The 12,606-nt window shown below is 44.4% G+C and overlaps 2 protein-coding genes across 2 annotated transcripts in view; one reads left to right on the forward strand and one right to left on the reverse strand.

Annotated features, from left to right (window-relative positions):
- The window catches only part of LOC137433371 (protein lifeguard 3), a 79,563-nt gene extending 78,510 nt beyond the window's left edge, over positions 1–1,053 (forward strand). Inside the window, exon 11 of the mRNA XM_068125698.2 lies at positions 2–1,053. Within this exon, the coding sequence (XP_067981799.2) occupies positions 2–139 (138 nt within the window). The 3' untranslated portion in view covers positions 140–1,053. The remainder of the gene's footprint in view (position 1) is intronic.
- The window catches only part of LOC137433773 (protein disulfide-isomerase A5), a 489,740-nt gene that overhangs the window by 284,675 nt on the left and 192,459 nt on the right, over positions 1–12,606 (reverse strand). The gene's annotated exons all lie outside the window — the stretch shown is intronic.

Genomic DNA, 12,606 nt, shown 5'->3' on the forward strand with positions numbered 1-12,606 from the left:
GTTTCTCATGTACAACACTCAACTTCTGCTCGGGAATCGACAGCGCGCTTACAGTGTCGAGGATTATATCGGAGGAGCTCTCAGCATTTACACTTCCGTTATTCAGATATTCCAAAACGTTGTATCTTTAATCGACTGATGTTGAATGTGCAAATCCTACGTGGATTAAACTTGCTCATGGACCTTTTTGCAATTCCAAGTACAGGTAGGCCTTAGGCCTAACCACAGTGATGTGTTTCCATGGTGATGTCAAACTAAAGCCAGTACAGAAGAGTCCTCAGAAACTCGCCTGGATTTTTAGATTTGGTTTCAATTCAAGGCCTTGTTGTTTGTTTCAAGTTCAAGTCGAGTGTTGCAAGATTGTTTTATTTCAAACGTTTTTATTTTACTCTGAAGCCAATTTTACTGCATTGTTCACGTCCAGGAAGTAAAACATTGCTTCAAAAAGGGGACCAAAAAACAACAACAACCACGGTCCCCGAAAAAGGCCAACCCCCGCTTTGCGGGGAAAAATGGCCTCTAAATGTGGGTTCACGTCCAGGAGTAAAACACTACATTGTTGGGATTATACATTTTAAAGAAGAAATGCGTATCCAATCAAAAAGTAAACCAGATCGACTCCACTAATTGAAAGTAATAATCAAGAGCATACCTGGTCTCAGGCGACTTAGGTAACGGGCTCTACTGGCCTTGAGGAAGCTCGCTGGGAAGCAGGTGAAACGTCACCTGAGACCGGCGCTGCGCTCGCTTATCTTACTGTAATTCACCAAATGTCTGTCCGTATGTTCCCAGGTACCGCAAAAACAGCTGAACCGATCGCAACGAAATTTTGGGTGGGTAATCCTGGGACCACCTGGAGTGAAATAGGCGAAATTGTTTTTCCAATTTTCCAATTTTTCCAAACACGATGGAATAATATTTACCAATATAAACAGTTTTGTGGCTTTTATTGAAATTCTAACGATACTGTTTAGATTTTGATGATTTGCGTGTGATATGATTTAACGGATGTTTATATAAATCGTTTAAAATAAAAAAGACTTCAATTCCTGATATTTTACCTTTTCATTTGGGCCTCCCAATTGAAGCCCCGCCCGTAGGGCAGGTACCGTTGCTAGTTACTTAAATTAGTGGAGTAGATCTAGTTTACTTTTTGGTTGGATACGCTTTTCTTGCTACGGTAGATATGTGTACCCCTGGGTATACCCATTCTGTACACATGGGTAACCCAGGGATACACCTATCTAGAGTTTAAATATATATATACACTACCTTTTTAAACGGGCCCGATTATTCTCACCTGACTGTGGGGTTGGTTGGGGAACGATTTTATCCCGTCTTTCATGACCAGCTGGCCAAGCCTGATTGGTTGAACTACAAGGTGGTTTGGAGAAATACCATGAGATACTTTACATCCGCTAACTAATGTTAGTAGATGGGATACACTGATTAACATCTATCTGAGGGCTGGTAGCAGGTAGCACCCTATTCGGGTTGGGAATATGTATGTATGTATGTATGTATATACATGCATGCAGACATACATACATACATGAGACAGCACAGTGTAGCTGACCTCTGCAAACATACTCCCTTCAATCTATTTGCTCAACAACCCTTCTCACATCCCCCTCGACCCAATCACCCACTTCCCTCCACTCTTTCACCCACTCCATTGAATCTCTTCACTGACATTCACCTTTACTCATTCATTTGCTCCCACATACCTTTTCACCTTTCACCCACTTTTTCCTTAACCCACTTACCCCTCTATATATATATTTACCCCCCCCCCCCCCCCCCCCTCTGTTTACCTATTCACCAAACCCCCAAATTGTCTGCGTCATCCCCGAGTCAAGTTCAAATTTTGCTTTCATGCAGAGAATAGAATGTACTAGTATACAATTATAATGATTATATATCGTATTATAATAGTTCCTACTCTTTTATGTTAAAACATAACTTGGATGTAACCGTCTCCCTCAACTCCCTAAACCGTTGCTGGACCCCCTGACACAAGCTGGACTTTTAAGCTCATTTGGTTTTAAGCAGGAGTGGCTTCTGCTGTACATGATACAAGTCAAACAAACAAACATCTCGAATGATCGTGATCATTTCCATGTCTATAGTTTTCATGCAGAGAATTAACGATTTTATTACAATGTGGCTTGTAATACCCACTCCCACCAGGGGCGGCGTTATACCATACAGATTTACATGGCGGATTTGTGTCTAAATTTAAACTAAAACAAACGGGGTTATGAATGTTTTTGAAACCACCAAGGGCATTCCGGGGTAAACCCCGGCTACAACCACCAGGTGTCAACTCACCGTTTCAGGGGATACATCCAAGACGGACAGAGGTGGTTAGCTTTGTATATATATATATATGATGATATGTGTACCTGTACATAAACATATATATATATATATATATATATATATATATCAGTCATTATGCGACTTCATACCATCAGTGGAGAACCGCCAGTAAGGTGTCCCATACAGCTGTTGCTGCACCTTACTGGGAGCGATAAGCACCGCCTGCCACACGGTAACATTATCTTTGGTATCCACTCACTATATGGAGTCGACCTGGATGCGATTGGGAGTATATATATATTGCGTACACACACACACATGACACACACACCAGCTGTATGCATCACCCAATGAGTGAACAATACGTCATGTGCTGTCTCCACCCACAGACACATTTGTGCAGCATCAAGGATTTGGTATTAACAGTCCCATGCCACATTAGCCTTAAATGTGACAGTTTATCTTAATACAAGGTATATGTGCCTACCAAAGGTACCTATTTACGTACTAAAGCACTAAAGGTAAGCACCCATCGAACCACACTCGGTGGTGGAACCGATAGAGCATCTGCTCTGAGTGCTGTACATACAATGTCAAATTTTGATTGGTGGTTAAAATCCTGTCCAAGTCATACAAATGACTTTAAAAAATAAGTGCTGCTTAACAAGTAAAGTCGTTAAAAATAAGGTAAATAAGTCTTTAAAAAACACAAGTGCTGCTTCCTTGCTTGATGCTCGGCATTCAAAAAGGAGAAAGCACCAACAAACAACCACAGATTGGCAACCATTGCACAGGCTTTGATGGGCCTATTGGCCTTCTCCTGCATTGAAGTTCCCTGCAAGAGAATTCTTCCTCTTCTTCTTCTTCTTCTTCTTATTTTATTGAGCAAAGCACACACAAGTGGATAACCTAATTTACAATACCATATCCAGGTGTAAATTAGCCCAAGCATTGTTTTTGTATGGCAGGCGACAGGTATTTGTTATCATTCGCTTGGTAATAACACCGATGTATGTCACCACAGCAGTTAAAGGGTGGTTATCAAATATTATACATGTATGAATAAAATCAAACGATAAATACAAACACCTGTCATTTTCTTATGTTGAGGCATTCCAGACAACGCCTAAAATGTTTTTGTTAAAGGACAAGTTTCATAAGCTCCTGGGGCAGGTATTTTGGCCTGGATGCTTTTCTGTTGAATAGAAATGTTATTATTGGTGGGATTAAATCCTACAGTAAGTAATGGTGTCGGGATATAATTTGGGATTGGGAAAGATCGGGAGGGATAATAAAGGACGTTTTAAGTTTCTGGCACTTTCTCTAAACGTGAGTGATAAATGAACTTGCTTGGTCATGACGTTTGAGGAAATGGATTCATGTTGTTCATCCAAATCGATGATATTAGATGGCGGACAACTTTTTAATGGCAACTCAGCTCGCAATACCTTTTATATTAGTCATAATACCTTTTATTATTATCATGTTCAGCACCTTCCTCTGATGATGTATATTATTTCTTTAATCTGAATCAATGTTTATCTTTTTTTTTTTTCTTTTTTTTTGGTATACAAGATCGAGGCTCGTGAAAGAGCAAACATTAATCACACAAAAAGTCAAACCGAAACATAAAACACAAAATAAGGGGAGCGGTAGACAAGATGGGGAGAGAGGGGGAAGGACACAAACGAGCCTCGATTCAGTATACAAAAAAAAACAAAAGAAAAACAACATTTGAGAGCAGGGACATCGGGAGATGTGTGGGAGGGAGAGGGCTTGGGGGGAGGTGGGAGAGGTATAAAACATTTGGACACTGCAAGAACTTCCAGGAAAGAAGTTGGAATTTCAAAAAAAAAGTGGATCTGGGGTGAATTAGCGGGGGTAGAAAAGATCAAGGTTTTGGATGGGGGAAGATAAGAGATGGTGGGGAACAGCTGTTTTAAAGACGTGGAGGGAGGAGTGGGATTGAAGAGAGTGAGGGAGTTTGTTCCAGAGGCGGGAGAAAAGAGGAATGAAGGAGTGAAGGTGAGCAGAGAGCCGTTTTGTAACATTTGTAATTTGTAACATTTATTTTGTTGTTGAGGTCTTCCACACTTCCCCTTATCCAGCACTTTTATTTGTTTTTGTTTTTTAATTTAGACCGTTATTGTGGCCTTTATTACCAACTAGGGCGTGCCCGTACGTGGGTGCCCGTTCCTTGCCAAAAAAAAAAAAATTTGTGTAGGGGTGTGTGTGTGTAAACATCCTAGGGCGTGCCCGTACGTGGGTGCAAAAAAACATGCGTGCAAACAACAACAACAAAAAAAAACTTTGAAACCACGTGGCAGTAACGACCACAGAACCCCCCCCCCCCCTCTATTTACATGAATGGTTTGGTCCATTCGCAACGACCACAGAACCCCCCCCTCTATTTACATGAAATGGTTTGGTTCATTCGCAACGCCAAAGCGAACGGCGAACGGCTAAATCGCCATAGCTCGGTAAGTACTTGTCCGATTAATTTCAAACCTTGAAAAGGCACATCCTCGGGTCCCCAGCAATATACCTGGCAAGTTTAAAGTATATCGGACCGGTAGTTGTCGAGAAACAGCGGTCACAGACAAACATACACACATACACACATACACACATACAAACACACAGAGATTACTGGAATTATAGATAGACTAGGGCATTGCCCGTACTATATCTATATCTAAAATTATATCCCCCCCCTCTATTTACATGAAATGGTTTGGTCCAAAGCGAACGGCTTCCGGAGTTTGGTAAAGAAATCGCCATCGCGTGCACAAACGCGCAGGAAAGCGAATGAATCGCAAATTCGTTTTAATTAGTTTTAAAACATAGTTTAACGCCAACATAGTTTGCCAACGTGAAATAAATGAATACGCTCTCAAATGTGCCGTCCGAGGCAGAGTCTGTTCGGCACGTTCGGCACACGTGATAGTTCGCTGCTCTCTGATTGGTTGAATCGTTTTTTGGACATAGCTCGGTAAGTAATTGTCCGATTAATATGAAACCTTGAAAAGGCACATCCTCGGGTCCCCAGCAATATACCTGGCAAGTTAAAAGTATATCGGACCCGTGGTTGTCGAGAAACAGCGGTCACAGACAAACAAACGTACAAACGTACAAACGTACAAACAGAGATTACTGGAATTATAGATAGATAAACCTCCAAACTAATGATCTTACTTTTTCTCAATTTACTACATAATCAAACCATGACCATGGTGACCTTTATTGATGATAGTATTTAAACACATCACATTAAAATAACATGATAACTAAAATAACAGATGATAACTAAAATTGTAACATTTATAACATAAAAACTAGCCCTAACATTAGCATAGGCCGTGGCTTGTTGCATGGATAAACTGTCAGATGTTTAAACTCCCATGTGACACCACAAGAAACAATCCACAACCTAAAGATAAACGGTTAGATCCTACAGATTAAAAACCATAGTAATGAACATTGGACAACTGCAGAGTCCATGGAGCACCTTTTTGATATGCAGAGTCGAGGCTCATAAAAGAGCTAGTGTACTACACCAATCAGGATGTAACGAGACAAAAAAACATGCATACATGTCGTGGACAAGATGGACACAGAGGATGCATTGGGTGGACAATATAGACACAGACCATGCATGTGGTGGACAAGATGGACACAGACGATGCATGGGGTGGACAATATGGACACAGACCATGCATGTGGTGGACAAGATGGACGCAGACGCTGCATGGGTGGACAATATGGACACAGACCATGCATGTGGTGGACAAGATGGACACAGACGATGCATGGGGTGGACAAGATGGATACGGTGGACAAGATGGATATATAAGGAAATTCCAAGGAGGGAAAACTGGAAATTTGGAGTGGGGTGGAGGGGGTTCAACGAGGGTACAAAAGCTCATGGTTTTGGATTTAGGATGATCTGAGATGGTGGTGAACACCTGCCTTGAAGACCTGGAGGGAAGAATGAGATTGAAGTGGATGTGAAAAATGGTTCCATGTATGGGCTAAAAGCAGAATGAATGAGTGGAGGTGAGCAGTGATCCTGGATTTCGGTAGTTTCACCAGAAGAAGGTTGATGGTGGACCGTGTGACCCATGCAGAAACTGCTGGGGGTGGGGGGAGGCGAAGGTGGACAAAGCATGGAGAGAGCAGAGGGTGCGAGACCCAGAAAGGAGGCATTATAAGACAGAGACCACCGTCCTGTCTGCAATGGCGAAGTGATAGACCATTAGACTACTCTTCTGCAATAGTGATAGACCATTAGTCTGCAATCATCGTGGGAGATTCCAATGATCGTGAAGGCCTTGGTTTCCACTGTGTCAAGCACAGTAAGATGAGGCAGGGGAGCCAGCCCAGAGGGGAGAGCAGTACTCCATCATGCTGCGATTGAAGGCCTTGTATGATGGAGGACACTCAGGCTGGCATTGGAGGCCAATTTTGAAATGTGGTTTGCCCAAGAAAGATCATGGCTGATGGTGAGACCCAGGAGTGTGAATGACTGAACTTCCTCGAGAGGATTGGTAAGTAGATAGGAGGGTTTGCCAGACAGTCTTTTCGGGCTCATAAAAGAGCAAGAGCAGAATCTAAGGGGAACAAAATGGGAAGGGGGAAATGTCAACAGCAAAGTGGAAGTAAGAGTGGGAGGGAGATCAAGTTGAGGGAGAGGAGGTACAGGTGTTGCGACCTTCCAAGTAGGATGGACGGACGGACAGCCGGACGGACAACCTGAAGACATAATGCCTCTGGCGACTTCGTCAACGGAGGCATAAAAACACCTGGACATCTCAGAAACCGCTCAATGAATTTTTTTTGAATCTTAGCACATGTCATCAACTTCCCATGGGGTATACATATCAGGTGATAACAATGACATCATCAGTGAAGTGGTATTCCAGCCATTATTGCTTATTTATTTATTTTCTTTCTCATCTGGGCATTATCTCAGGCACCTTTTGACCTAGGAAGCTGATATTGGGACACGACACGACATGACCAAGTGATTTGGCTATAAAGGGTGTTTTGATTTATTGATTAATCACTTAATTGATCAATTATATAATTTTTCAGAATAATTACTGAATTTTGAAAAAGTTACAGATTCGGATGAAACGGAGCTGGTAGGTATGCTTTTACCAATTGATTAAGCAAATAATTATTTTACGATTATTATTTACTTATTTTAATTACGCAATTAATTAATCAATCAATTAATGCCCACCACTCACTCCCAATCGCGCACTGGAGGCTATTGTATTTCTTTATTTCGCATGGGGACGGTGCACTTCTTTTGTTTTGGATACAAGATCGAGGTTCGTGTAAGAGCGAACATGAATCACAAAAAAAAAGTGGGACACATAAAACATAGGGAGGGAGATCAGGAGACAAGATGGGGAAGGAGAGGGAAGCGCACAAGCACAACAGTAGAGAACAGGGACATCGGGAGATCTGTACGAGCGAAAGGGCTTGGGGAAAGGAGGCATGGGGAAGGGGGGGTGGGAGAGGTAAAAAAAAACAAAAAACACATGGACACTGCTGGGACTTCCAGGAAAGAAGTTTGCATTTCAAAAATGTGGATCTGGGGTGAATTAACGGTGGTAGAAAAGAACAAGGTTTTGGATGGGGGAAGACAAGAGATGGTGGTGAACAACTGTTTTAAAGACCTGGAGGGAGGAGTGGGATTGAAGAGAGTGAGGGAGTTTATTCCAGAGGCGGAGGAAAAGAGGAATGAAAGAGTAAAGGTGAGCACAGTCTTGATTTTGGCAGTTTCACCATAAGAGGGTTGCTGGCAGATCTTGTGCGACCTGTAGGAATATTTCGGGGACTGAGCACAGACAGAGTTGGGGGAGCTAGGCTGGAGAGGAGTCGGTAGAAGACAGAAAGACCACCAACCTGCCTGCGGTGAGTGAGTGAAAGGCCCTCGGAGTTAGCTTCATTGCGGGAGATTCCAATGATTCTGAATGCTTTGGTTTCAACAGCGTGAAGACGAGCTAGGTGTGAGACAGGAGCACCGCCCAGAGGGGAGAACAGTACTCCATTGAGCTGCGGATGAAAGCCTTGTATGTGGTGAGGAGCTCAGGTGTGCTAAGGAAGGACTTCGCACGATGGAGGATGCCCAGTCGGCGACTGTCTTTCGAGGCCAGCTTGGAAATGTGCTTTTTCCCAAGAAAGATCATGGCAGATAGTGAGACCCAAAAGCTTGAGTGACAGAACTTCTTGGAAAGGATTGTTGAGAAAGTAGATGGGAGGGTTGTCCAGTCGGTCTTTTCGGAGAAACATAGTAAGAGTGTGAGATTTGTCAGGATTGAAAAACATGTTCCACATGTTTGACCAGCCTGTGATTTTCTCCAGGTCTGCAGAGAGTGAGGAGGCTGCAGACTGCCGATCTGAGGGATGAGGTATGGAGTGGCAGAGAGTGGATTCATCAGCAAAGAGATAGAGTAGGTTTTCCAGAGAGTCGGAGAGGTCATTGATGAAGACCAGAAAAAGCACAGGGCCCAGAACACTACCTTGGGGATCTCCAGCCAGAACAGGAAGGTGAGATGAGAGAAATCCATTCAAAGCCACATGTTGAATATGACCAGAGAGGAAGTCCGCAAGCTATGCATGGAGATTTCCATGGATACCCTAGGAGGAGAGTTTGGTGAGCAGAGCTGGGTGCCAGACCGTATCGAAGGCACGTGACATGTCAAGGGAGACACCTCTAATTTCCTGTTTGGCATTGAGGACCTCCATCCATTGTTGGGACAGCAAAAGCAGCATGTCCAAAGTAGAATGATCTGGTCTGAATCCAAATTGATGATCAGAGATCAAGCCACTGGAGAAGAGGAAGGATTTGATGTCAGAAACGATGATGGATTCCATGGCTTTGCTGATAATTGGGAGCAGGCTGATTGGTCTGTAGTTGCAATGATCTGTTTTTGCACCTTTTTGTGTAAAGCGGTAATGTTTGCTGATTTCCAAGCTGAAGGCAGATGACCTTGAGCAAAAGAGAGCGTGAAGAGAACAGAGAGAGGGAGTGAAAGTGCGGAAGTGCAGGATTTTAGGACCCATGGGCTGATGTCGTCAGGTCCAGTTGCAGAATCAGAGTCGAGGTTTGACAGAAACTTTTCCACCTTGTCAGGAGAGAAGGACACAGAGTCCAGGAGCAGCTGGGTTCGACTGGGTGAGGTGGGTACAGAGAGAGACGGGTTTGGGACACAAGACGTTGAGGCAAACACAGAGTTGAGGCATTCAGCTTTTTCACGTGCGGAGTCAGCTGTGTAGCCGTTTGAGGTAAGGGAGGGGATGGAAGGGGAACAAACACCATAAATGGATTTGACCAGACGCCACCAGGATTTGGAGGAAGGAGACAGGTTTGAGAGTTCAGTCTTGAGAGTGGAGAGATCATGTTTCCTAGCTCTCCTGAGGGTGGACACACACTTGTTCCGGGCTTTGTGAAAGGGAATGAGATTGCCTTTTTTTGGATTAGCCTTCCAGGAGGCGAAGACAAGTTGTTTCAGGGCAACTGCCTCACCACAAGATTCAGTGTACCATGGACGGGAGGAAGGGTAAGACAACTGAAGACGAGATGGGATAAATCTGTGCATGAGGGAGAGCAGTTTGCTTTGGAAGAATTCCCAGAAAGAGTTGACATCAGAGGTGGTAGAGATGGGAGACCAGTCCAGATGATTGTTGGCTGCTTGAAGACCGTGCCAGTCGGCCCGAGTGAAATGCCAGACTCGTCCGCGCTGAGCAGGCTCCCTGAGAATTGTCAGAGAGATGTCCACTTTGACAAGCACATGATCAGAAGAGCCGATTGGAGCAGAAGAAGAGCAGCAGACATTTTCAGGGAAGTTAGTCATAACCAAGTCCAGAAGAGAAAATGCTCCGTTGAATGAGATCCGGGTTGGGAAATTGACAGATTGTGTCAATCCCAGTGAGTCACAGAAGTCCTTTGCTGAGGAGCCATGGCTGGTGAGAGAGGTACGCACACCCAGCCAACTGGCATGATGACAGTTGAAATCACCACATATGAGGAAGAGAGAGTTGGGATGAGTGGATATAAGTTGGTCCATGTTATCAGACAGCGAGATGTAGATGGAGTCATCACTGTTTGGAGGATGGTACAACACACATATGAACCAAAGGTGGGAGTGAATGGGAAGCCATAGCCAGAGGTAATCCTGAGGGTGGGGTGGAGAGAGGGCAGTGCAAGGAGAGTGAGGAAGAGAGTTTTTGATAAAGATAGAAACCCCACAACGAGGACGAGGCTCAGTTCTATCATACCGGAGGAGGGAGTTCCCAGGAAGAGATATTAAGGAATCAGAGACGTGTTGTAGGAGGAAAGTTTCTGTTAAGCAGATCACGTCTGGTTTGTCAGAAGCAACCTGAATGGAGAGATCAATCAGGAGAGATCAGACAAGTTTGAGCGAAGGGCCACGGATGTTTGAGGTCCATCCCGTTAAGGAAGAGGAAGGGGGAGCATCGGATACAGGATAGGGGAGGGGTAGGGTAAGAATAAGGAAGAGGAGGAGGAGGTGTAGAGATCTGTTGATAGTGTGTCAGAGATTTCAGAAGAGCTTCAAGAAAGGGAAGGATGAGGAGGACAAAAGGTTTGATGGTGATTGGGTGAGGCACAGTGAGGGGTTGTTTGAGGGGGGTCAGAGCGAGGAAGAATGTTGGGGGAGATGGAGGTAAGAGTTGGAAGGGAGAGGAAGTGGGGAGGAGGCACAGCTATGAGGAGGAGGAGGAGGAGGGAGAGTATTATATTGAGAGTGTACTTTGAATGTATCTCTACTTGTTTGAAGTTATTTCTGAAGTTTATAATTTAATCATCTTTTGGACTCTGTGACGGATTTCGTAAATGCAAATCTACTTTTGAAAGATGCGATGGTGCTTTCAATCGGGTGAGGTGGGTGGTTTCCCTGAGGCAATGGTGGACCACACCACACCACACCACACCACACCACACCACCTGCTGCAAAATCAGAGCAAACTCTCCAAGGAGTCAAGAGGGAGGGACAGCTGCCTCTCCCTGAGTAAATAAAGGCAGCCATGTTGCTTCCTGCTCAAACAAGTACATTCGGCTAAAACTGTATAACGAGGAATTCTGACGGACCAAACACCAACGCTGCGTCACCATCTCTGTCCGTGTACCTTTACATAGTATCTGGAAAAGAGAGATTTCAGTGCAGGAAGTGAAGGTGTTTCAGTCTGCTTGTCCACAAGCCCTTGCTGTTCCACATGACGTCACCAATCCACCATTCTTCAGACCTCGTCCGACTCTTCCTCCCCACACAAAACTCATTCGTTGGGTCTTGGGAAAGCGAGGAGGTCCTGGAAAGCCGAAGCCAAAGTTTGTCTCTCTCGGTTCTTTTTCGTGGTAAACGGTAAAAACGAAGGAGATTTGAACGTTTTAAATTTACAGTGAAAGCTCCTAATTGATGTGTTTGGTAATTTATGATCCCGCCAAGACACACCTCAAAGTTTTTAACCAAAGTGTGCGAGAGCAACCATGGAATGTTTCAGACAACAGGTTCAAACAGTGGGCCCCTACTTTTGATTGGCATTGATCCCCAGGTATTAACAGGTGGAGGATCAGAAAAGTTCAAGCGATTTGTTTCATTCCACGTGAAAACCACAGTTCAATAATAATCCGAGTATCAGACAAAAAGGTAACCATTTGCCAAACCTCACCAACAACTTTTCCAGACGAGCAAAAATTTAAGTTTATTAATCCTTAGAGTCAGGTGTGGGAGAGTTGTGTTTACTGCACGAAAATGCTCTCCTGGCAACTACCTCCCAAAAAAAAGATATCTGATATGATATTACCTCCACCACTAACCCGAACAGCTTGGTAGTGCACAGGAAAACCTCCACCACTAACCCGAACAGCTTGGTAGTGCACAGGAAAACCTCCACCACTAACCCGAACAGCTTGGTAGTGCACAGGAAAACCTCCACCACTAACCCGAACAGCTTGGTAGTGCACATGACGACCTCCACCACTAACCCGAACAGCTTGGTAGTGCACAGGAAAACCTCCACCACTAACCCGAACAGCTTGGTAGTGCACAGGACTACCTCCACCACTAACCCGAACAGCTTGGTAGTGCACAGGACGACCTCCACCACCAACCCGAACAGCTTGGTAGTGCACAGGACGACCTCCACCACCAACCCGAACAGCTTGGTAGTGCACAGGACGACCTCCATCACTAACCCGAACAGCTTGGTCGTGCACAGGACGACCTCCACCACCAACCCGAACAGCTTGGT

Source organism: Myxine glutinosa, chromosome 10, assembly GCF_964187855.1.
Source record: "Myxine glutinosa chromosome 10, kmMyxGlut1.1, whole genome shotgun sequence".
Classification (NCBI taxonomy): domain Eukaryota; kingdom Metazoa; phylum Chordata; class Myxini; order Myxiniformes; family Myxinidae; genus Myxine; species Myxine glutinosa.